At 42.2% G+C, this 10976-nt stretch overlaps 1 protein-coding gene across 4 annotated transcripts in view; it reads right to left on the reverse strand.

Moving 5' to 3' along the window:
- The window catches only part of FAR1 (fatty acyl-CoA reductase 1), a 65276-nt gene extending 57741 nt beyond the window's left edge, over window positions 1–7535 (reverse strand). For 2 of the 4 annotated variants that reach the window (XM_081098879.1, XM_081098878.1), the window contains exon 1: window positions 7385–7535. In XM_081098879.1, the coding sequence (XP_080955005.1) occupies window positions 7385–7518 (134 nt within the window). In that variant the 5' untranslated portion in view covers window positions 7519–7535. Of the gene's footprint in view, window positions 1–6919; window positions 7089–7384 lie in introns of those variants that run through there. The other 2 variants (XM_081098880.1, XM_081098881.1) reach the window with 2 other exon arrangements.
- Between the last annotated feature and the right edge of the window lie 3441 nt (window positions 7536–10976).

The following is a 10976-nucleotide window of genomic DNA, read 5'->3' on the forward strand; positions in this document are numbered from 1 at the left end:
ATTTCCAGCCTTAGCCAGTTTGGCTCAGTGGATAGAGCACTGGCCTGCAAATTGAAGGGTCCCAGGTTTGATTCTGGTCAAGGGCACATGCCCAGGTTGTGGGCTTGATCCCCTGTAGGGGGCATGCAGGAGACCGCCAATCAATGGTTCTCTCTCATCATTGATGTTTCTATCTTTCTCTCTCCCTCTCCTTTCCTCTATGAAATAAAAATATATTTTTAAAAATATTTTATTACCAATTAATATTTCTAAATATTTAAGACAATACTCTAAAATAATAAGATATAATGGTAAGATTCCTTAAATTCAAGGATTGCTCATGTGACTAGTAAGAATTCCATAAAATAGATAAACTAGATATTTCAAAGTAATTCTAAAACTGTCAAATGGTTAACATTTAAACACACACACACACCAGCCACTATTTAAAACCTCAAAATGACATACTTCAAAGCTGATCACACACTCACACACACACAAACATTCTAGACAAAATGGATCCATTAATACATGTGGTACTAAGATATTCAGAAGGCTTTTTAATGGAATGTGTCAAATAATTCACCATGGACATTCACAAAGTAGTGTGTCATAATTTGTAATAAAGCAATTGGCTTCTTTCAAGTATTGATGTAAGATCTACAGTATGTCAATAACATCTTACAGGGGTCTAAAAGATATAGAGAGGTACAGATTTATATAAAACATATTCTAAAAAAAAAATATTACATTTTTCTACTTGTTTTCTCCATGTGATCACCCTCACCTCCTCCACTTAATGTTCTTTCTCCCTGTCTAAATCCTACTTTGATTCAGAAATAATGTCATTTCCCACTTAGAATCTCTATAACCAATTTTGACATATGATCTCACTACATTCTATTTTATATATGCACACTCAGTCTCCCCAATTACATTATTCCTGCTCTACAGATTATTATATCTAATTTCTTTTGCCCAGCACAATATAATCTATAGTCTCCATGTGATATATATAAAAAAAATTCCAGCCCTAACTGGTTTGGCTCAGTGAACAGAGCGTCGGCCTGCAGACTGAAGGGTCCCACGTTTGATTCTGGTCAAGGGCATGTACCTTGGTTGCGGGTACATTCCCAGTAGGGAGTGTGCAGGAGGCAGCTGATCCATGTTTCTAACTCTCTATCCCTCTCCCTTCCTCTCTGTAGAAATCAATAAAATATATTTTAAAAAATAATTAATAAAATATACTTTTTTAAAAATTCCACTTCACTTTATTAGCACATTTATTGTCACACTTATCATAGTATCTGGTAATCACTGGTAAAAATGTCTAGGGATTTGCTTCAAAATAAAATAATGGGGAAGTGGATGGAGGTACAGATAAAACAAGATTGACCACAAGTTGAAAATTGTTAAGGTTACTGATATGCATATTATTGTATTTTTATGTTGGCAATTTCCCATAATACAAAGTTTTTAAAAGTCTGCCTCTTCTACTAGAAGAGAGAGCTTCTTACAGACAGGCCCAGTAGTTTTCTTCTGTGTGCACCTGACCAATAGAAAGCAGATAAATTTACTTTACAAAACACATTTCATTCTCTTTATTTTAATCTTTATTGTTGAAAGTATTACTTATGTCTCCTTTTTTCCCCCATTGACCCCTTCTAGCCAGCCCCTACCCCTGGCCTTCACCACCCTATTGTCTGTGTCCACAGAGTATGCATATATGCATACAAGTTCTTTAGTTGATCTCTTCCCACCACCCCTCCCCGGCACCTGCCTTCCCTCTGAGATTCCACAGTCTTTCCCATGGTTCTATGTCTCACATTTCATTCTTTAGGCAGAATTATCTTTCAATGAAAGTTCAAAAGCTTTCAGATGGTATTCTATTTAAATAATTCTCTTATTAATTCAGATAAAATACATTTATTCATTCATTAACTATTTAATAGGCACCTATTTTCTCAGATATCCTGTCCTGGTAAATGCAGGGTATCAAAAATAACTCACCCTCTCTAATAAGTTAAAAATCTAACAGTACCCTCAAAGATCCATGGGGGAAAATGGGCAGGAAGGAAGACAGGGAGATGAAGAGAAAGAAGAAATAGTCAAAAACAATAAATACAGTTTTTAAGAAAGGGATTTATAGCATCCACATTTTTTATTAGAAAGAGGGCAGCCCTAGCCAGTTTGGCTCAGTGGATAATAGAGCCTCGGCCTGCAGACTGAGGGTTACACGTTCGATGCTGGTAAAGGGCATGAAACTCGGTTGCAGGCTCCTCCCCAGCCCGGGCCCTGGTCAGGGCTTGTGCAGAAGGCAACCCATCGATGTGTTTCTCTCACATTGATATTTCTCTCAGTCTTTCCCTCTCTTATCCACTCTCTCTAAAAATCATCGGAAAAATATCCTCGGGGTGAGGATTAAAAAAAGTAAGAGGGCACACAGTTTGTTTAAGACAGACAGGTCTGAAAGTTCCCCACCCCACTCCAATTTACAGATGAGGAAACTAAAGTTCAGAGAGGGGAAGTGACTTGCCTCAAGTCATAAATCAAGTTACTAGCAAAATCAAAATTAAAACTCAGATCTGCTGATTCACAGTGCAATGTAAATTTTCTACATCACAGGATTTTTCTATACTATAATATTCACTAGCTAAAGAGAATGACTATTTTATTATTAATATATACTTCAGTTTTATATTGTGCCATACTGAAAAAAAAAAGTAATTGGTTAAGTAAAGAGAGGAGGTTGGGAAGAAATTGCACACAACAAAATACTAAGACAGTTATACATGAAGACTATATGCATATACCACACTACCTCAATTCTGAGACACATTAAATTTTAAGACATAGTATCCATTTCATAAACATCTTAAAATAAATATAGCACTGTAAATACATCTTCATTTCAAAAAATACTAAAATGTGAGCACACCTCTAAATGTAATATAATACACTCAATAAGACACAAAAATTACTATCATTTAAGAGCCAGTCACAAAGCACAAACACACAGAGTAAGAATGCCTTCTAAGGGTAACAAATAGTTACTAAACACCTAAGGCTATGTGCCATTCCCTTCAAATGCAGGTATTCAAGTAAACAAGTTCTTCTTGCCACTGTCTCAAATGCGTGAGTTCCGGAGTTTTTTGACAAAGCAAGGTTTGACTCTCAGCTCTGTCACTTATCTTTTCAACCTTTGGAAAATTACTACTCTGAGCCCCATTCTCTTCATCTGAAAAATGGGATAGCCACCTTAGAGAACTATATGAAAATTAAACGTGATAATTTAAGAAAAAGAACTGCAGTACCTAGATGAAATACTGTTTCCTCCCACAATCCCTATAGGCTAAATGAAATTTAAAAACTAGAACTTAGCCCAGCCGGTGTGGCTCAGTGGTTGAGCATAGACCTACAAACCAGGAGGTCACGGCTGGATTCTGGGTCAGGGCATTCGAGTTGCAGGCTCAATCCCCGGGTAGGGGGTGTGCAGGAGGCAGCCAATCCATGATTCTCTCTCATCACTGATGTTTCTATATCCCTCTCCCTTCCTCTCAGAAATCAATAAAAATATGTATTTTTTTAAAAACTACAACCTATTCTTGACTTACAAAATTCCTCTCTTTCTCCTTTAGAGATTGAAATAAATCCGACTGGATCCTAGAGCAAATCCTACTAGTCTCCTTTGGAGAAATTTGATGAGAAAAGCTTACTTTCTTGAAATCAGTCTCTTCTTCAAAGTGGGAACAGAAAACAAGGACAAATTTTAAGTGTTTCAGTTTTATGCAAATTCAGCACTTTCATATTGTTTTACTGAACGGGGACTCTAAGCCCATTACAAACCCACTGAAGAGAGGAACTACAGAAGCAACGTGTGGGAAGAGGAAAGAATAAAAGGCCAAAAGACAAAGTTGAAATAACTCATCTGTACTAGTGGCTTGTTTTCTTTTTAACCTTTAATTCATTTATTAAATGCAAAGAAAACAATGTTCAGGAGAGTCAAAACCCTATCTTCATGATTCAGGGTGCTTTAGTCAACTTGATCCCTCAGATTAAGCACGTGCTATCTTTCAACATGTAGTTTCAGGATGTTCACACTGGTAACAACCCAGACATTCTACGATGGGAACGTGCCTACCAAAGTGGCTCATATGCAGTAGGCACTGAAGTAAAGGCCATCTTTTCCTCTGATCCCAAACACAATTCAGATTAGCATTAGCCCACCCACACAGTCCCTATTTCAGTTGAATAATTTGCCCCCACTAATTACAAAAATAATGCTCATTTTTTATTTGAAAAAATACTAAAAGTACAAGCATTTTTAAACCACCCACAATCTTATCAGCCAAAGATTAAAATATTACAAAGAGACATGCCAACATCTTTTCTATGAATTTGACCGTAACTGTGATCATACCAAATTTTACATTTGTATAGAGCATTTGCCATTAAACATGATTAACTATTGGCCGTATTTTAATATCTTCATTCTGGCTTTCTTGAGACGAAATTCACAATACTTTTTCCCTTACCTAGCTCAATAGTTTCTTTTCAATCTTTGTTCTTCTGAGTCTCTCAGCTATATAGTTTGCTGCTGACCACTTCCTCTTTCTTAAAATTCTGTTTCCCTAAACAGTATATTGCTCAGTGTCTACAAAAGTCCTTCCAACTAATCTTTTTCTCTTTCTTCCCTGTCTCTCTTCTGTTAACTCATGACAATCTCTAAAAAAAAAAAAAATAGCTCAGACCTGACCTTTGGATTTGCTATCAACTTTGAATCTCCAGCACTTAATACAGTGCCTGACATGAAACAAATGCTCAATTAATGTTTACTGACTGGCTACACCAATCCTGACCTTATCAGCTGTGTGATCTTGGGCAAATTAAATCTTTCTGAATCTCAGTTCCCTCATCTATAAAATAGAGATAATCAAAGAAAGATGATGCTCAGAAAGCTCAAAACAGTGGCTGGCACAAAGTAGAATCCAACAAATTATACTACCATTATCAACATAATCTAGTACAAGACACAAAAATGTTTATTATACATAGTTGAACACCAAGTCTACCTCTCAACAACCCAACTTACTTTCACCATATTCTCTTATAACTATCAAAAAATACTTTTATGATCTTTCCTTTACTACCTATCTCCAATCATTAACTATTCTAATTCTTCTCTTATCATAATACAGAATCATCATTTATCAACTAAGCTACAACAAACTTAGTTGAAGTCCACACCCTTAAATCTTCATTCAAACCTTCAAACCTCCTTAAAGCCATTTCATTATAATCCTCATGTCCTCCAATAACCCAAATCCCAACTCCTAATTCAAAGGATGGTTCAAAACTCACCTCTTCCCAGAAACTTTCCCTGAGTAACTATAACTTCACACCACTCAGATTCCTTCTCTGCTCTGAGTCGCCTCAGCACCTGTGAGCACGTGGGTATTCTGTTATACTTAGAGTAAAATGTGATCAATGAGTAGCATTACCAAGAAATTACTTCCACAAAATTATTTCTACATCCCAAAGAATGGCTCATTAGCTATAATGCTTTGTTGATCTAGTTCAGCCGTGGGCAAACTACAGCCCGCTGGCTGGATCCGGCCCGTTTGAAATGAATAAAACTAAAAAAAAAAAAAAAGACCATACCCTTTTATGTAATGATGTTACTTTGAATTTATATTAGTTCACACAAACACTCCATCCATGCTTTTGTTCCAGCCCTCCGGTCCAGTTTAAGAACCCATTGTGGCCCTCGAGTCAAAAAGTTTGCCCACCCCTGAATAAGGAAGCACCCTACACATACAATGAATGCCCTCTTTGGTTTCTGTCCTTGACCCTATACTATTTTATGTTTGTCAAAAGTGCTGAACTCTTCACATTCTTTTTGTGGTATCCTCAAGCAGAAATTATACCTCAGTGCCTATCACCTCCTCCCACTTAATGCCACTGGAAATTGGGTAGCGGGCCACTCTCTCTTTTCTACTACCTCTTCTCTGACCCCAACCCCACAAATAAAAAATCCAAAAGCTTGAAACGGTGATACACATGTACCATGTCTGTCTTTTCCTCTTAAACGAAAGGAACTTTGAACCTAGTTAGCTATAAATCTTCCCAAGGCTGAAAATTTTCCCAGCAAGCATGATACATAACCAAATTCTACTACATCAAAATAGCTGATGCTGTAGCACAGCAGGATTGTACTTACATGTTAACTCTCACTTGTGTTACCGTAACAACTCCTGCAACATTTTTATGTTAATATTACTCATGCCCAGCAAGATAGTTGAGTAATTCCCCTACAGGGCAGATTTTCTAAGAGTTATCTTCTGACAATGCGCATACTTTTTTTTTTTTTTCCCATGTAAAGAATCAAGCGATTCTTCACTGCCATCCAAGCAAAAGCAAACATTGTGCCATTAATTCTGAGAGCGCGCTGCTGAAGCAAAGCAAGTCAGATGAACTGAGGGGAGGATGATGGATCAGCCTCAGCAGCGAGAGTTGTCAAGTCTGGACGTTTAGGCCTCGATGCAGCGCAGCGAATGAACCTATGAACTTGGCGGACTGACTCCTTCCTGAGACATCTGGCTCTCCCGTCGCTGCCAAAACCGAGTTATTATTTATTACTCACTCAAAAGGCCCACACCCTTCAGTTACCACGCATAAACCTACCTTGTTTGCCCCTCGTATACTTTCCCCTAACTGGCCACCTAGCGCTCTCTAGTTAAGGAGCCTCTATCCACATCTCACCTAAAAAAATAAAAAATTAAAAAAAAAAAAACCCTTCTCCTCGCAGTCACCTTCCGGTTTCAGTAGGTGCCTCTGACTCCAGATCCACGTGTCCCCAACTGTCCACATCGCTTAACCTTCAAAAGCCAAGCCTGCCCTCCCTGCAGACTCCCCCCACCCTGTACCCATGCCTACTTACCAGAGGCCAACCACACTGCACCGCTCCGCGCCGTCTCCTCCGACACCCTTTTCTGAGCATCAACCTTTTCCCATCACTTTCTTCCTCCCCAGACCTGGAATCCTTCAATCACGGGCTTCTGGTGCACACCAGCCCGCTCCTCCGTTAGCTACCCCGCCCCGCCTTCGCCGCCTCTTCCCGGCCTCCCCACCCCGGGAGGCGCCCCCAGGCTCCGCAGCAGCAAACCAGGCTCCTCCCTACATCCCTGCAAGCGGTCCCCGCCCTCCGGAGGGCAGCGGCGCGCCCCAACCGGAGACCATCCGGTCCGAAGCCGGCACCCCCAGTCGGGGGCGAGGACGTGGGCGGGGCGCCGGGTGTAACCCCCGACTGGGCCCGGCCTGCCTTCCCGGCGCCCGCAGCTGCGGCCCGAGCCAGGCGAGGAGGGGCCCGCACCCGGCTTCTCCCACCCGGCGTCCTGCCTCTCACCTCGATGCACAGGCTTGGGCCTCGCTTTCCCCCGGGTCGTCCGCCGATGGCTCCGCCGCCGTCGCGCTCTCCTCACTGGCTCTTCCACCACCCCGAGCGGCTGCTGAAGAGCGGACGGGTAGCGGCACGCCCATTGGCTGCGACCCGCACTCGCGTCAGCCGGCCCCCCGACCCGGACCGCGGGATGTGACTGGCTGGCGCGGCGCCACTCTTCGACGTCTTGGCCTGATTGGCTGTCTCGCGCCCCCTTACCAGTAGGACCGCTCACCCGCCTCCCCGCTCTGGCCTCCCACCCCCAACTCTTTTTTTCATCCGGGAGGGAGGGGGGCGGAGCGGGCGCCGGTTAGAACGCAAACAACCAATGGAAGCGCCGAGAGAGGGCCGGGGAGGTGGGCTCTGCGGCCGGACGGGGGAAAGTTCAGCCAATGGGCGTGCGCCCCACATCCCGGGCTCCGGAGCGCCTCCCCTGGCCACTCACGTTCTCGCGGGTCGCGCCCAGGGCCACGCCCGGCTGGCTGCCCATCGCGCGGGAAGGGCGCCCGCACGAATGGTGGAGGGGCTGCGGCGAGGCTGGCGTGGGAGCCCGCGGGCGGGCGGCTATTGTGGCGTGCCCCGGCGCTGCCTACGTGAGGCCCGACCGCCTTCTGGCCGGCCGGGCTCGGGCCCGTGTGAGCGGAGCCGCCACTCCGCGGACCCCCTGGAACCCCCGCCGGATGCCCTTTAAAAGGAGAGCGCCGAGGGTGTGTCCCTTCCAGGCCCGCGGGATTGTGAGCCAAATCATGCCATTTCTCCAGAATAATTTCCTACAGAACTTATCAGTGGTGTAAGAGTTTAGACTAATGGTTACCTCTGGAGGGATGGAAGGGGCACAAGGGAATCTAGTAAGAGTTTTAAGAAGCTCCGGGTCTTGATTTGAGTGGTAGTTACAAAGATATATACATACGTAAAAATTCATCGAGCCTTAAACTTAAGATGAGTGCACTCAACGCACTTGATGTGTCGATTTTTGATAATAAAAGGATTTTGACAATAACTAGTAACATTACCATAACCTTAGGTCCCATGGGACTCCATGGTATAAACCAGTGGTTGGCAAACCGCAGCTCTCGAGTCACATGCGGCTCTTTGGCGCCTTGAGCGTGGCTCTTCCACAAAATACCACGTGCGCGCGCCCAGGTATAGTGCGTACAGTACGATTGAAACTTGCGGCCCATGCGCAGAAGTTGGTTTCGGCCTGTGGGGGTACATTGGCTGAGGTCGACCCCCTCAGATTGAGGACGTTTTTTAGCAAAGGCCAGCTTAGGAGAACCCCAATTAAGTTAATAACAATGTACCTACCTATATAGTTTAAGTTTAAAAAATTTGACTCTCAAAAGAAATTTCAATCGTTGTACTGTTGATATTTGGCTCTGTTGACTAATGAGTTTGCCGACCACTGATATAAATAATCCCATTAGGAATTGCCTATCATTCCAAATGACAAACTGTGGGAAGAAAAAAGGGGTGGGGGGTGGATTGTGAGAGTTTAAAATGAATGAAAGCTTCTGGCACAGAGAATAACAGATCGATACTTTAAGGATGAGCCAAGATGATTGAAGGTGATTTTTTTCTTTGAGGATTCAGTGCCTGGCCCTGTTCATAGCACAAAGGCACAAAGGGTGCTGCACTCAATGGAAACTACAAAAAGTTTACTGAGCTCCCTGCTTTGTGGCCACATCAGTCTGAACCCTAGAAACCTTCCTTCCATGGCTTTTGCCCTAGGCCTAGAGGATCTCACAGTCCAGCACGAGTATAGTTATTTCTGGAAGAGGGCACAGAACGCAAAGCTAACACAGCTGCCTACCCTCAGGGATGAAACATTCCACTGGGTGAGGCAAGATGTGAGCACCTGGAACTCAGACCCGTAGCAGAATTCTGAAATAGCCAGGTCAGGTGAAACACTCCTAGAAATAGGTCAAGAATACGCTCCCCAAACAAGACATAAGAACTCTGAACCAAATTCTAACCTGTTATAGGGCACCAGCCAAACAGTTGATGGGCTTCATAGTTAGTAATTTCATCATTAAGTTGTTCAGTTCAGATAAATAGCTTTGTTTAAAGCCCTTGTTCCTGAACTAGGCACATAAAATTAGATAAGAGTATTTTCCATAGAGCAAAGGTTGTAATAGGGAGACAGACATAATTCCAAGATAATGCTGGATGGGGGAATACATATAAATAAAGTGGATATAACCCAGTCTAGGGAATGTAGGGGCATCTTCTTAGAGTGCACTGTTAAGGTTTATCAGCACACCCTCTGTAATTAGGTACTACTCTTGGAGAATACTTTCATTACAAATGTTTAAATTTTTGTGCAAATATCTTTTTTATTTATTATATTTTTATTGATTTCAGAGAGGGAGAGAGAGAAAATCAGTGATGAGAGAGAATCATTGATTGGCTGCCTTCTGCACACCCCCTACTGAAGATCCCACAACCCAGGCATGTGCTCTTGACTGGAATCGAACCCGGGACCCTTTGCAGGCCAGTGCTCTATCCACTGAGCAAAACCGGCTAGGGTGCAAATATCTTCTTAAAATAGCTATAAATACAAAAGTAAATTCATACTTAGTTCTGAGGAAACCACAGTAATAAGTTAAGTAATTGCTTAATGAATACATTGTGATTTTCAAAAGTAACTTTAGCATTGAGAGCATGAAGTCATCTCAGTATGTAACATGTGCCTCCAGCAGAGACCCCCACGAACCGACAGCCTGCTGTTTAGAGGAGGACTTAAAACAATGGTTCACTCTCCAAGACGGCACAATCTCATGGGGAGGGCAGGTTATATGGCCAGTGTCCCTTATCATGCACCATCATTCTTAAGTTAATTCAAAGAATTTATATATCTACAATTAATAGTCTTCACAAAAGGCAATGAAGAATTTTGCTCAGAGTCTAACCCAGGAGTGGGCAAACTTTTTGACTCGAGGGCCACAATGGGTTCTTAAACTGGACCAGAGGGCCGGAACAAAAGCGTGGATGGAGTGTTTGTGTGAACTAATATAAATTCAAAGTAAACATCATTACATAAAAGGGTACGGTCTCTTTTTTTTTTAGTTTTATTCATTTCAAACGGGCCGGATCCGGCCCGCAGGCCGTAGTTTGCCCACGGCTGGTCTAACCTATAAAATGTAATAATACCAAAAAGTAATTCATTCAAATGTGTTTCCCATTGTTCTTCAACAAGAGCCCTAAAAAGTGGATGGCCATATACTGGAGTCAACTTCATTGTAATTTTATTCAAATATAAAACACCTGTACCATTATAGTCTACAGTCTAAGGAGAGATATATAATAATGAAAAAATACATAGGAATAAGCACCAAAACAAATATGCTACACGTAATGTAGTTATAGCTATTTATGAATTCCTCAGAATTTTATAGCATCTTTAAAAACAGAAATACTACCTCTTCCTGCTCTAAAGAAACACTTTTATTATATATATATATATATATATATATATATCCTATCTAATAAAAGAGAAACATGGTAATTAGCCATACATCCACTACCCTTCCCATTAGCTAATCAGGGCGATATGCAAATT

Source organism: Myotis nattereri, assembly GCF_964212035.1.
Source record: "Myotis nattereri genome assembly, chromosome: 9".
NCBI lineage: Eukaryota > Metazoa > Chordata > Mammalia > Chiroptera > Vespertilionidae > Myotis > Myotis nattereri.